At 39.8% G+C, this 15536-nt stretch overlaps 1 protein-coding gene across 7 annotated transcripts in view; it reads left to right on the plus strand.

The window, feature by feature from the left end:
- SGCE (sarcoglycan epsilon) overlaps positions 1 to 15276 on the plus strand; it is a 59441-nt gene extending 44165 nt beyond the window's left edge. For 2 of the 7 annotated variants that reach the window (XM_074945904.1, XM_074945908.1), the window contains 3 exons: positions 6699 to 6742; positions 7522 to 7556; positions 14987 to 15252. In XM_074945904.1, the coding sequence (XP_074802005.1) occupies positions 6699 to 6742; positions 7522 to 7556; positions 14987 to 15037 (130 nt within the window). In that variant the 3' untranslated portion in view covers positions 15038 to 15252. Of the gene's footprint in view, positions 1 to 6698; positions 6743 to 7521; positions 7557 to 14986 lie in introns of all 7 variants that reach the window. The other 5 variants (XM_074945903.1, XM_074945907.1, XM_074945900.1 and 2 more) reach the window with 4 other exon arrangements.
- Positions 15277 to 15536: the final 260 nt, after the last annotated feature.

Genomic DNA, 15536 nt, shown 5'->3' on the forward strand with positions numbered 1-15536 from the left:
TATTCCCCCATCTGTCTATTTAGTTCCTTTCCTTTTTTCTCATTATTCGATGCCTCTGCAGCCCCCTAATTATACTTACTGATTTTCTTGGATATCCCTCCCACTTATCTATCTGTTGGTATTGAGGTACTGAGACTGGTACTGAGACTAAACACAACTAAACAAAATGTGGAACATTTTAGGTGTAGTTCCACAATGGAATGGGAATTGAAGGTTGTCCATTCCTCACATTATTGAGTCTACTAAGAGGGACTATCATGTCCCTGCTCCATGACATAGCACTTTTTGTCTCTGGGGAATATTATTATTTATATTATGGTAATGCTCACAGCCCACAATCAGAATTGTAGCCCATTTGTTCCAGATATAAACACATGCTGAGGAAAAGTGAAAGTGCAAGAGGCCATTATCAGGCTGTGCTATCCTTGCAGTCAAATAGTAAATTTAAAACTGTCTTTTTTTTTTTTACAACTGTTATCCCCTGCCCCACATGACGGTTAATAATTTTTCAAATTGATTCTTACTTTGTGACCACATTTCTGACCTTTCTAGATTTCTTTGTATCGCTCAGTCTCCATGATGTTCACCTCACAATTTGACGTATCTCACTGAGAAACATCTCCGCATCTAGCTCCTTGTTACAAGGATTTTCTCTCCCTATAGATTTGTACTAGCATATTTTAGTTGTTGTTGTAATATAATTAATACTAGTGACAATACTAAGGGGCTAATCCTGCAATTCACTCCTCTGCCCTCTTGAATCCCTGCTGGCTTCAATGAGGGCTCTTTGCAGATACAGCAGCATGCCTGTATGTAGTGAATTATGGGAGCAGAACCAAAGTCAGTATCATTGTCAAGATGATAGGCTCTTTAGTTCCTCTTCCAGATTATGTATTGTTATCTCTTTTGATCCAGGCACCTAGCCCATTTTCAGGGTCTGGTGGGTTGTTTCCATCTGGTGGAGACATTGATAATGGAATCAGATATTTCTTTGATGCAATCTTGTTTATTTACAAAAAATGCACACAAAATCCCATTTTCCTGAACACAGTAGGAACCAAACAACAGGAGGCAGTTTCTTTGCTTACAGTTGCCTACCTAAAGCTTGCCTACCTTTCCAGCCAGCACCCTGCTCAAAAAGCGCTCTCTCTCTCTCTCTCAGGACCATGCTCCCAGTGCTTCTGTGGCTGCTTCTGGTGTTAAGACACAAACACCTTCACCAAACAATACCCAGCCACACACCCCGCACTTGTTTGCATTCATTCTGCCGCAAAACACCTCCATCCATAGCTCAGATTCTCTGACTGCCTTATATGTGGCCTGTGTTTTGGATGGTGGCTCCTATTGGTTCAGCTATTTTGCTTTAATAAGGAGCTTAACTGTTTCTTACATTTATCCTGAATGATGGGAGTCTCTCACACCCATCAGCTTCAATGAGATTTCACCCTATCTCTGTCATAAGCGTTATATGTGGAAACAAGAGCTACACTTTTAATTACTCTAAATTAGTAAAACAAGCAATGTGGATGCTTTGTAAAAATTTAATTTACATCTGAAATGTATTCATAAAATTGGATACAAATAAAGAATGTAGCAAAGATGGAGGTTGTAACATTGTCATGCTGTCTTATATTTCGGAGTGAAGGTTGCTGTGGTTTTTCCATAAAATTTAATATTGTATATTATAAATATCAATTGAATATGTAAATTCTTGGTAGTTACATTGAGAATACTGTTTTACTTTTTACTACAGTGAGGGGAAGTTCCTTCAAGAAAGGACACAACATATTTCTAGAAGAGAGTATGTCTGGAATACAATGTTGTCACAGCATAAGGGCTCCTGCTGATAGATGAATGCTAAAGAGAAACTAAGACTTTGCCTCAGTGTTTATTTTTAAAGCAGGAAGCATTGATCCTTTCACAGTATTCTATTCCCAAAACAGTTTATTCCCATTATATAAAGTGACTGATGGAAATGTTATAGTGACTAATGGATTTTGTGGGGTGAACTTACTCTAACATAACTGGAAAACTGTATCCCTATTTGCTCTTTGATATAGTCAGAAAACAGCTCATCTGTTAAAAAAAAAAAACTTTTAAAATACTGTATTTTGTATGTAAGATGGTTTCTGCCAGCTAAGTTTTTTGTCTTGTAGTTTTACAATTAGGCATGCAGAAATTATGTGGATTTGATTTAGTATACTGAAAATATTAATTGCAGACATGTGTGGCATGTCCTATGCTAGACATACCCTAGCTTCTGCTGACAAACTGGGTGTTCTCATTTCTCTCCTACCTGGCACAAAGTGTGGCTGCTTACAACAGACCTCAATTAACAGACCAATTAGGCTTTGCATAGTTTGTCCAGGCTTATGTGGCCTTTCCTGTATTTTGAAGGGCAGCTTCTTCTGCACATTAAGTAGCAAGTTGTTAAATTAAAACATATTTAGTTCTATATTTTGATAAACACTATCTGTATCATTCCATTTGCTTTTCTAACTAGTATAATCAGAAATTAGAACTGATTAGGTAAGCACATTTATATATGCTTCTAGTGCATTGAAAACAACTGCAGTTGGGCGGTGAAAGTATATTTATGCCCCATATGTTGTGTTAGCCATTTTTAAGGAGTTGCCTATATCCATGAGAGGATACTTCCCTGCCTAACTTCATGCACCTAGACCTTGGTCTTTCAAATGCTTATGCACTTGTTTAATTTTACTCAGATGAATAGTTGCTTTGACTTTAGTAGGATTATTCATGTGAGTAAAGTTAAGCATGTGTATTGGTGTTTTCATGACTGGGGCTCTGGTGGTACCCTAAATTTTAGATGCCAGTTATGTTACCTACAAATTTGCATGGGGCTCTTAGCGCCTTGAGCACAAGCCCACCAGTTATGTTAGCCTATGATAGGGCTTCTAATTTAACAAAAGGGTAACAAGGTTCTGGCCCGTCCTAAAGGAATTGCCAGGGTGTTACTGGGGGCCTGTCTACGACCTGCAGAGGGCTCCCCAGAGCAAGCTATTTTAGCTAACCCCTGAAAGGGCACGGATACAGTCTTTCGCTCAAGGATTGACCCACATAAGCAGAAATTCTTCAAAAACAAAAGATTTATTTATTTAACAGAAATAAAAAAATACAGAGAGTTTAAAGCAAGAAAAGATACATAGGACTTAATAAAATGCAATAGAATTACGTTTAAGAATTATACAATAAAGCAGTGCAACAAAATAAAATACACAGGAGACTTAGACTATGTAGCATTTACAATGTAATAGGCATATAGAGACCCCGCATACACAAAGGCTTTAGTCTTAGTGTTCAAATCTAATACTGTACTTAATACAAGGTAGTATACGCGGCCTCTATATATACACATCTGAGAAACCATTATCATATTCACAGATTAAAAATAAAATGTTTACTTAACACTAACATTACCACTTAACACTAACCACTTAACACCTAACATTTAATATCTAATCATATAACATTTAACATACCATGAGCGGTGATCAGCTGGTCGCAAGATGGGTAGGGGAGATCTCATTTCGAAGCACAGGCATCCAGCTTTATTGACAGACATACCCAGACACCCTTGAACAGGAGATGGTAAAATCAGACTTACACTCTATCTTCTTAATTCCCTCTGACCCGTCTCAGGGGTCCTTCTGCTCTGTCAGTATCTGGAGATCATGGTGTCAGCACCTGGAGACGATGGTTGCTGCTGCTGCAGGCGTAGCGGCAGTTGCTGGCTGTTGCTGCAGGCAGTTGCTGCTGATTGCGCTTCTATGAAAGTCATTGCCATGGTGACCTTTAGAATTCTGCTGCTGTTTTTTTGGGTAACTGTTTTCTGGAATCTTCTTAAGATGCTGCTGCAGTTGTCTTAGCCTCTGCTGTTCTGGTTGCTGCTTGAGGCTTCTGATCTTCACAAGCCCCCAAAACCCCACACTTTCAGCCTGGTAGCTGTTGGCCTTATATACTAGTTGCTCTCTCAAGGTCAGCTCATCTCAGCTAATCAGCTTCTAGCTTTTCTAGCACCTCCCCATTATGTCATACCTATTTTTAGATACATAGCTCCTCCCCCTGAGACCATCCTGGGTAGAGCACCTCTCCCTGATGCCATCTTGGGTAGAGCTCCTTCCCCTGTGTTGCTGGAGACTTCTGGAATTTTCTACTCTCTAAATTTAAACTATGTCATCCCCATCACCGCCATTTTGTCTGCCATGTTGGATTCTCTAATTTTACACTATAATTAATTTAAGTTAAATTAAATTAAGACTTAATTAAATCTAAGAGCCTAAATCTTAGAACTAATTACTGCTTTATGCAAATCAAAGTGTCCTGATACTGTCACCACCTTAACTATGTAAATTGAGAGAAGTGAATTTTAACAGTGTTTTTAAACCCCCTCTGAGGTTTTTCTCTGCCGGTCTCCATCAAGATGCTGCAACGTTTTTCAAAACAGCTAAAAGCAAAATTTCTTGTTACCCTGGAGCCAAGGATAGATGCTTTTTTTCTCCTTTTAGTTGTAAATGAAATAAATAAATGCAGCTTTAATTGTCTCACCTGCACTCTGACCACTAATCCACATCTGCTAAGACTACTTCTAACAAGGGCTGTCAAGCGATTAAAAAAATTAATTGCAATTAATTATGTGATTAAAAAATTAATTATGATTAATCGTGCTGTTAAACAATAATACAATACCATTTATTTAAATATTTGTGGATGTTTTCTACCAATTGCAACACACAATACAACGTGTACAGTGCTCAGTTTATATTTATTTTTATAACAAATATTTGCACTGTAAAAAAACAAAAGAAATATTTTTAAATTCCCGCATTGCAAGTGCTGTAGTGGAATCTCTTTATCATGAAAGTTGAATTTACAAATGTAGAATTATGTAAACAAAACCCCTGCATTCAAAAATAAAACAATGTAAAACTTTAGAGCCTGCAAGTCCACTCAGTCCTACTTCTTGTTCAGCCAGTTGCTCAGAGAAACAAATGTGTGTATGTTTTCTGGAGATAACGCTGCTCACTTCTTGTTTACAGTGTCACCTGAAAGTGAGAACAGACGTTCACATGGCACTGTTGTAGCCAGTGTCACAAGATATTTAAGTGCCAAATGCCCTAAAGATTCATATGTCCTTTCATCCTTCAACCACCATTTCAGAGGACATGCATCATTCTGCTCAATGACAATCCAAAGCAGTGCGGCCTGACGCATGTTCATTTTCATCATCTGAGTCAGATGTCACCAGCAGAAGATTGATTTTCTTTTTTGGTGGTTCAGGTTCTGTAGTTTTCACATCAGAGTGTTGCTCTTTTAAGACTTCTGAAAGCATGTTCCACATGTAGTCCCTCTCAGATTTTGGAAGGCACTTCAGTTTCAAAAACCTTGGGTTAGATGCTGTCTCTATCTTTAGAAATCTCACATTAGTATCTTCTTTGCATTTTGTCAAATCTGCAGTGAAAGTGTTCTTAAAATGAACAATATGTGCTGGGTCACTATTTGAGACTTCTGTAACATGAAATATATGGTGGAATGCGGGTAGAATAGAGCAGGAGACATACAGTTCTCCCCCCAAGAGTTCAGTCACAAATTTAATTAATGCATTTTTTTTAACGAGCATCTTCAGCATGGAAGCATGTCCTCTGGAATGGTGGCCAAAGCATGAAGGGGCATATGAATGTTTAGCATATCTGGCATGTAAATACATTGTAATGCTGGCTACAAAAGTGCGAATGCCTGTTCTCACTTACAGGTGACACTGTAAATAATAAGCAGGCAGTATTATCTCCCGTAAATGTAAACAAACTTGTTTGTCTTCGCGATTCGCTGAACAAGAAGGAGGACTGAGTGGACTTGTTGGCTCTAAAGTATTACATTAGTTAGTTTTTGAGTGCAGTTATGGAACAAAAAAAATCTACATTGTAAGTTACACTTTCACGATAAAGAGATTGCACTACAGCACTTGTATGAGGTGAATTGAAAAATACTATTTCTTTTATCATCTTTAGAGTGCACATATTAATAACCAAAACTAATAATATAAAGTAACCACTGTACACTTTGTATTCTGTGTTGTAATTGAAATCAATATATTTGAAAATGTAGAAAAACATCCAAAAATATTTAATAAATTTCACTTGGTTTTCTGTTGCTTAACAGTGCAATTAAAACTGCGATTAATTTTTTGAGTTAATTGCGTGAGTTAACTGTGATTAATTGACAGCCCTACTTCTAACATTCAAAACCTCCTCAAATAGCCACTTTAAAAAAAAAAAGGCCAGAAAGTGTTTCTCTTTTCTTCCAAAATAAGAAATTTACCTTTATAGTTACACTGGTCTATCTTTACATTTCTGTATTTCAAGTGTCTACATTTTTAGAATTCAGCTTGCTTCACCTTCCTTCTGTTGTGCTACATTTTTCACTTAGTAAATTATTTATTATTTAAACATGGGTAACATAATGAGAATCATACTACTGTGCTTTAGCAATAATCTAGTTCTTTGCTCATGTTGAACTGCTTAGCCTTTTGGCCACTTGGTTTATCCACTTGGAGAAAACTAAGTTATTGCCTCATAGAAGAATGATGCGTATACAGTTTAAATACCATGACTGTATTCATAGATGTGCACTGTACATAATATACGGATGTTTTAAAGATGTTAAATTATTATTTTTAGGATCTTGCCACATCAGACTCAGATTCCACAGCAGCAGACTGCAGGTCAGTACAAAAAAAATGCTGAAAGTTCAGGTGATAATGGGCAGCACTGAGCACCCAATACTTACTCAACCTTTGGCGTGTGGAAACAATTTTGAAATGTTATAAGATGTTGCGAAATTATAGTTCCAGTTTTCATGGAGAAATCACTGGAAACATTTGGCAGGGGACAGCTTGAGAGTAGGCAGAAAGGTTACAGTGCAAGTGGGACTAGTAACACAGATCCAGTGAAGTTAAAACAGAGATCTTCTTACATAGACTAGCCTCTCACCCCAACAGCTAGCCACATCTAATTTCATCTTGCTACTGTCAAGAACAGTGAGTGATAAAACAGCACTTTTGTCTTGCTTTTACCAGATATAAACAATGGAGATTGGGGAATTTCTGGGCAGAACAATTAAATCCATGGTGTAGATTTCCATTGGCCTTCGTGAATGAACTCCATCTGTCTAGAGCGCAAAAATGCGAGGCATCAGCTGCTTATCTTCGGTTAGCATCTCTGATTTGAGAGAGAAATCTACATTTGTAGGAAAGAGGATAAGAATCATACTAGGAAAATACAGTGGCCAAAATGGGTGGGTTGTTCAGTGTGTATGCTAGGGACAACCAACTCTGAGATTGCTCTTGGGAGGGAAAGTATCCACAACAACGGAAACAAGAGTTATACGTATCATAATGTGTGTGCACCTCTTAGACAAAGGTTTGTCTTATATGTAAGAAACCCTTGTTTGGTGTTTTCATTCAAAATTCTTCTTCTTCATTACTGCTTTCGGGGATTAAAGGAGAATTTCGTATGACAACATTTCAAAGATTTGAGGCAAGTATATAATAGATGTTTATGCCCTTGTGTTTTTTAGTTATCTAAGAATTAAAAACACATGTATAAAATTTGATAATTCTGCACAATATCATTACATGGCTTTAATTATGTTTTCAGATAATTTTAAGAAAGTGGTAGGTGGCACAGTGGTTCTCTGTCCTGAGACTTAGGGTTTAAATTTAGTGAAGTTCATCCCACAGAGAAAAGTGTGTTTTGGTCAGTTGTAAAAACACCACACAATTCAGCCTTTTAAAAAAACCAACAAAAATTAGTTTCCACTCAAAAGAAACCAAGTTTTAGACAAGGTCAGATTGAAGTGCATGGTTCTAGACAGAAGAAACTTGCACAGCTTTCACTGTTCTTTTTGAGAGCATTTGAAAATGATGTGTCCCCCTTGTTCAATATTTATGCTACTAGCAACTATACAGTGTTGCTATTTCATGGAAACTTAGTGGCAGATATTCTTTCCAGAAACTGACTTGGAACTATGGATGTGCTGGCAAATAGAAGGAATAGAAATAGTTACTGAAGTTGCTATTCTCACTGTGGATGTCAATGTTCAAGGAGTAATTGGACTACCTGAAGCATCCATGTCCTCTGCACCTAGAAGCTGATAGCACTCCTCACTCTACTTGGCAACTTCTGCCCCATAATTTAGATCTCTAGCAATTGGGGGTAAAATTCCTGTGAAATATTAGTAAATTGTTAGTAAATGGGAATGATGGTGAAAATCCCAGTCTTTGCTCATTTTGAGTGGAAACAAAAGAGGATCAGCAGCAGAAGAGGACATTACAATGGGAATGAAATCTGCCATCATGTCCCCTAGCTTATCTGATCAGAAAGATGTTTCATTTTGCAATTCACGTTCGAGGTTGTTGACCAGATATTATACGTCCCTTCCTTCCCTTTCTCTCAAATAAGAAGTGCTTGTTCTGACATTCCCAAAGTTAGCTCTCACATGACTGTCTATTTGGGCCAGATGTTCTGGTGTGTTCCATCATGTCTCTTTTAGGGAAATAGCCACATCAGGCTAGCTACATGTTTTCCTATAGCTTCCAAGAGTTTGGCAGTTAAAAACCACACAAAGAAACCCAGGAAAACAGGAATCCCTACACTCACCGGCTCCCAGGAGAATCAGGCTTTGAGAGCGCCCCAGCCTCCCCTACCCTGCTTTTTACCCCTCCTTGCTAGCTTGCGGCTACTTTGGAGAAAGGGATTTAGGGTCTTTTCTTCTCTAATCCCCGTCCCTTGCCACACTTGCAGGGACCTTGGGAGGGAGTTGCCATCATAGCTCAGTGCACATGAAACACACACCCCTACCTCAGCAGCAGTGACACAGCCTTTCCTCCCCCCCGCGCCCCCCTCTCCCCCCACAGCGCACCACAGCTCCCTACCAGGCCAGGCTGCCAGGGACTCATTTCAGTACTGGTAGGGACCAACCTCTGTGCCCCAGGACAGGACCATGAACAGGTTTCCCATCCCCCACCCTTCCTAAACAGCACCCTTGGCCTATGCCACACTCCCTGATCCCCACCCTTGGCCTATGCCACACTCCTTATCCCTCCCTGCCAGCACACGGCTTCCTGCAGCATTGAGAGGAGCTGCTGAGAGTTTCAGCTAGAGGGCAGAGTGGGACCCAGGTGCCAGCCATGCTCCTGTCAGAGGCTCTGCTCACCACTGCTTCTCTTCCTACTCCTGCTGGCCCCTGGCACCACAAGAAGCTGCTATGGGTTCTGCCAGGTTGAGGTCCTGAGTTTTGGCTGCTCGCTCAGCCATGTGAGATGCGTGTTAAGTACCAGGTTGCTGCACAGATGCGCAGCTTAAAGGGAACATTGACGGGGACCCTGTCCATCTGTGTTTGTCCAGCACCTAGCACCACAATCCAATTGGGGCTTCTGGGCACCCCCATAATATAACTAATACATAATTATTGGTGTATTTTGCATTACTCATGAATACTTTTTCCAGGAATATATTCCCCCCCCCCTTTTTTTTAAACAAATATGGGGTGAGAGGGTTTGCGATTAGTAAGGCCACAAAGAATTTGCACAGGATGAGTAAAATAAAATCCTTGTCCGTGGTGTGTACATTAATTGTTATATATACACTCAACACAATGCTACCTACAAGATAGGTACACCTCTGCAACTGTGGTTACTTTCCTCTCTAGCAAGGGTGGGCAAACTTTTTGGCCTGAGGGCCACATCGGGGTATGGAAATTGTATGGCGAGCCATGAATGCTCACAAAATTGGGGGTAGGAGTGTGGGCTCTGGCTGGGGGTGCAGGCTCTTGGGTGCAGCCAGAAGGAGTTCAGTGTTCAGGAGGGGGCTCCAGGTTGGCATGTGGGGGGAGCAGGATGGTTCTGGCTGGGGGTGTGGGCTCTGGGTACAAGAGGGGGCTCTGGGCTGGGATCAACTGGTTTGGAGGGAGGGAGATCAGGGCTGTGGCAGGGGAGAGGGGAATGGGGAGGGCAGGCTCCAGCCGCTTACTGCAAGCAGCTCCCAGAAGCATGCCCCCCCTCCGGCTCTGAGGTGCAGCCAGGCGGCATTGCATGCTGCCCTGTCCGCCTGGCCATGCCTCCGTGTACTACGTAGGAGCCGGAGGGGGGGTCATTCCAGCTGCTTTCTGGGAGCCATGCGGAGTGGGACAAGCCCCGGACCACACTCCCAGGTGGGAGCTGAGGTCCAGATGGGGCCCGTGGGCCCATACTTTGCCCACCCCTGCTCTATAGGCTGGGACAGGCAGCACTCAGCATCACTTTTCTCTGCACGTGGGTGAGTTAGCGCATATATCACTTTTTTCATCTCCAGTTCAAGCACCCTTTGGGCCAAGCTCATAGTGATGGAAAAAACAACCCCTTCTCTTGCATTGGTCAGTCCCTTTCTTTCCCTTTCCACTCATTTTATTGGATGACAATTGAACCTTCTTCTATGGTCTGGTTGTACAGGGAAAAGTTGCACCCCATGATGTAATGCAAGTCCTTCCCTGACATTATGGCACATGGCAGTTGCAAGATGTCTTCTAACTGGAAATCTATCACCTGCATTAGCAGAAGAATGGATTTTTAGTATGTCGTTGACTTTGACTAGGACGTAGGAACTTGAACATTTTACCCAGCGTCATTATCAAATTAGCGTAACTATATTCCACTATTTTCAAATGGAATTTTTACACATACAAAACATTTACAGGTCAGGAAAGTTACAGAAATAGTTTCCCTTTTTGATTTGAAGAGTTAAGAAATTGAATTTCCATCAAAAACATAAATAATATTGTAACTGTTCAACAAAATATAAATAACTGAGCACTTGATTTTAAGAGGCCCTGTAGACACCGCTAATTAGTATTTAATGAGAGGGAGGAGAGAATATGGCTAGTAACTGTCCTTTTTCACTAACTATTTGAATACCCACTAAACAAATTTTCCACTGTATGTGTTACCTCATGAGGACTTCTAAAAGTATGACAACTAGACTAATATTCGCCGACACTGATGTTGTACTTTCAACAGAGGGTGGAATTGTGCCAAGATAAAAACAATTGCGGAGAGATAAAAACTAGGGCTGTCAAGCGATTAAAAAAATTAATCGCTATTAATCACACTGTTAAACAATAATAGAATACCATTTATTTAAATATTTGTGGATGTTTTCCACATTTTCAAATATATTGAATTCAGTTTCAACACAGAATACAAAGTGTACAGTGCTCACTTTATATTTATTTTTTATTATAAATATTTGCACTGTAAAAATGGTATTTTTAAATTCACTTAATACAAGTACTGTAGTGCAATTTCTTTGACATGAAAGTTGAACTTACAAATGTAGAATTATGCACAAAAAATAACTGCATTCAAAAATACAAATAATGTCAAACTTTAGAGCCTGCAAGTCTACTCAGTCCTACTTCTTGTTCAGCCAATTGCTCAGACAAACAAGTTTGTTTATATGTTTAGGAGACAATGCTGCCCACTTCTTGTTTACAATATCACCTGAAAATGAGAACAGGCATTCTCATGGCACTGTTTTAGCCGGCGTCGCAAGATATTTATGTGCCAGATGCGCTAAAGATTCATATGGCGCTTCATGCTTCAACCACCATTCCAGAGGACATGCGTACATGCTGATGATGGATTCTGCTCAATAACGATCCAAAGCAATGCAGACTGACTTATGTTCATTTTCATCATCTGAGTCAGATGCCACCAGCAGAAAGTTGATTTTCTTTTTTGGTGGTTCGGGTTCTGTAATTTCTGCATTGGAGTGTTGCTCTTTATAAGACTTCTGAAAGCATGCTCCACACCTCGTCCCTCTCAGATTTTGGAAGGCACTTCAAATTCTTAAACCTTGGATCAAGTGCTCCAGCTATCTTTAGAAATCTCACACTAGTATCTTCTTTGTATTTTGTCAAATCTGCAATGAGTGTGTTCTTAAAATGAACAACATGCTGGGTCATCATATGAAACTGCTATAACATGAAATATATGACAGAATGCAGGTAAAACACATAGCAGGAAACATAGGAGGAGTTCCCCCAAGGAGTTCAGTCACAAATCTAATTAATGCATGATTTATTTAATGAGCGTCATCAGCATGGAAGCATGCCCTCCAGAATGGTGGCCAAAGCATGAAGGGGCATACGAATGTTTAGCATATCTGGCATATAAATACTTTGCAATGCTGGCTACAGAAGTGCCATGCGAAAGCCTTTTCTCACTTTCAGGTGACATTGTGAATAAGAAGCGGGCAGCATTACCTCCCGTCAATGTAAACAAACTTGTTTGTCTTATCGATTGGCTGAACAAGAAGAAGGACTGAGTGAACCCGTAGGCTTTGAAGTTTTACATTGTTTTGTTTTTGAGTGCAGTTATGGAACAAAAAAAATCTGCATTTGTAAGTTGCACTTTCACAATAAAGAGACTGCACTACAGTACTTGCATGAGGTGAATTGAAAAATACTACTTTTATCATTTTTACAGTGCAAATATTTATAATAAAAATAAAGTGAGCACTGTGCACTTCGTATTCTGTGTTGTAAATGAAATCAATATATTTGAAAATGTAGAAAAACATCAAAATATTTAATAAATTTCAATTGGTATTCTGTTGTTTAACAGTGTGATTAAAATGAGTGAGTTTAATTTTTTTAATTGCGATTAATTTTTTTGAGTTAATCGCATGAGTTAACTGTGATTAATTGACAGCCGTAATTAAACCAAAACGTAGTAAGTCAAAACACTCAGCTAATATATGTGTTGCACTGCTGGGAATTGCAAATAAATTACCAGATGAAGTAGTACATCCCCTGTTAACTATTCCCTTTTATTCCTTAGCCAGCTGGCAAAATCCATGCTACCTACCTTGGGCTGTTGGTTTAACAAAATTATCAGATATTCTTGTAATACAGAAATTGTCTTAAACATAAAGATATGCAGGAATTCCCAATTTGTACACTCTCCTCTAGTCAGATCTCTATTAGTTCTTTAGTAACAAAGAACTGGTTGGAAAACCGTTCCCAGAGAGTAGTTCACAGTCATGCTGGAACGGCATAACAAGTGGAGTTCCGGAGGGATCAGTTCTGGGTCCGGTTCTGTTCAATATCTTCATCAATGATTTAGATAATGGCATAGAGAGTACACTTATAAAGTTTGCGGATGATACCAAGCTGGGAGGGGTTGCAAGTGCTTTGGAGGATAGGATTATAATTCAAAATGATCTGGACAAACTGGAGAAATGGTCTGAAGTAAATAGGATGAAATTCAATAAGGACAAATGCAAAGTAGTCCAGTTAGGAAGGAACAATCAGTTGCGCACATACAAAATGGGAAATGACTGTCTAGGAAGGAGTACTGAGGAAAAGGGAGTACTGGGGGTCATAGTAGACCACAAGCTAAATATGAGTCAACAGTGTAACACTGTTCCAAAAAAGCGATCATCATTCTGGGATGTATTAGCAGGAAAAATAAGCAAGACATGAGAAGTAATTCTTCTGCTCTACTCTGCGCTGATTAGGCCTCAACTGGAGTATTGTGTCCAGTTCTGGGTGCCACATTTCAGGAAAGATGTGGACAAATTGGAGAAAGTCCAGAGAAGAGCAACAAAAATTATTAAAGGTCTAGAAAGCATGACCTATGAGGGATGATTGAAAAAAATTGGGTTTGTTTAGTCTGGAAAAGAGAAGACTGAAAGGGGACATGATAATAGTTTAAGTACATAAAAGGTTGTTACAAGAAGGAGGGAGAAAAATTGTTATTCTTAACCTCTGAGGATAGGACAAAAAGCAATGGGCTTAAATTGCAGCAAGGAAGGTTTAGGTTAGACATTAGGAAAAACTTTTTGTCAGGGTGGGTAAGCACTGGAATAAATTGCCTAGGGAGGTTGTGGAATCTCCATCACTGGAGATTTTTAAAAGCAGGTTAGACAAACACCTGTCAGGGATGGTGTAGATACTTAGTCCTGCAATGAGTGCAGGGGACTGGACTCGAGGTCCCTTCTACTCCTATGATTCTAGAGGGATAGATTCCCAGTCACATTGATTCTTCCCTACCCCTCTACCCAAAAATTCTTTGGTCTAGGACAGGGGTGGCCAACCTGAGCCTGAGAAGGAGCCAGAATTTACCAATGTACATTGCCAAAGAGCCACAGTAATATGTCAGTAGTTCCCCATCAGCTCCCCACTCAAACTCTGTGCCTCCCGCCAGACGGCAGCCCTGCCGATCAGCGCCTCCTATTCCCTCCCCGCACCTCCCGATCAGCTGTTTCGTGACGTGCAGGAGGCTCAGGGGGGTGGAGGGGGTGGAGCGAGGGGACGGGCTCAGGGAGGGCGTGGGAAGGGGTGGAGTGGGGGCAGGGCTTGAGCAGTGAGCACCCCCCGGCACATTGGAAAGTTGGCGTTTGTAGCTCCAGCCCCAGAGTCGGTGCCTATACAAGGAGCCGCATATTAACTTCTGAAGAGCAGCATGTGGCTCTGGAGCCACAGGTTGGCCACCCCTGGTCTAGGAGATGAAAAGTATCTTCAAAGTGAGTGGATTAAATTACTCTCCGTGGATTTCAGATAGCGTGATCATCCTTACATCAAAAGCGTATTGTTATTCACATCTACCATACTTGCTTACTCCAAACAAGCTAAAAGTTATTCAGGCTTGTCTAAATACAGGAATTCTAAACAGGGAAACATGTTTGAATTTGGATTCGGGTTTGGAAGAATCTGAAAAAAAAAGTCTGAAGTTGGCATACATTACATCAAATGTGGACAGTTGGGTGGCCATGGACTTGAGTTGCTGACAGTTCTAATGCATACTTTGAGTTCTGGAGGCGTAGGGAAAGGATATGTAATTCCTATTTATAATGGTGAAAATATAGTTCTGTATTCTAAAAGGAGCTGTAACCATTAATGGATTATATACATTCTTATTTATTTACAGGTAAATGGTATCCCTGAAGAAAGGAAATTGACAGAAGCAATGAATTTGTAATCAGATAATGCAGTAATCATGACTTATTTCCTTATTTGTGCAAATAATGCATGCGCTTTTCTGGAGTACAGTGTGCATGCCTACAGTATTAAGTTCTTCAGTGCCAGATTGTACAATCATTCCCATTTAACCAGTGTATCGTATCTTTTTTGTACTTTGGACATTTTTGACAATTTGTAAAACACTGATAACTTTTTATATTTGTTACATTAAGAAAACTATCTTTAAAATAAACATATTAATAAATATCAAACGTCGCACTGTTTTTATGATCAACTGAGAATTCTAAGGAAAAAGTGAGTTCTTTCAAAGTAACAGCCAGATTCAAAGGTTTTTAGACTCATTTCTATAGAAATATTTGTTTAAATGTTTGATTTAGAGGGAATCAATCTAGGAAATAGTGGAAAAATTAGCTCAAAAATTATGGATCTCTGTTAAGCCAGAAGGTCTGTAGCATTACCATTTGGGGAAGATGCGCTGACATTTTGTTGGTAGGATG

This window comes from Natator depressus, chromosome 2 (genome assembly GCF_965152275.1).
Source record: "Natator depressus isolate rNatDep1 chromosome 2, rNatDep2.hap1, whole genome shotgun sequence".
Taxonomy (NCBI): domain Eukaryota; kingdom Metazoa; phylum Chordata; order Testudines; family Cheloniidae; genus Natator; species Natator depressus.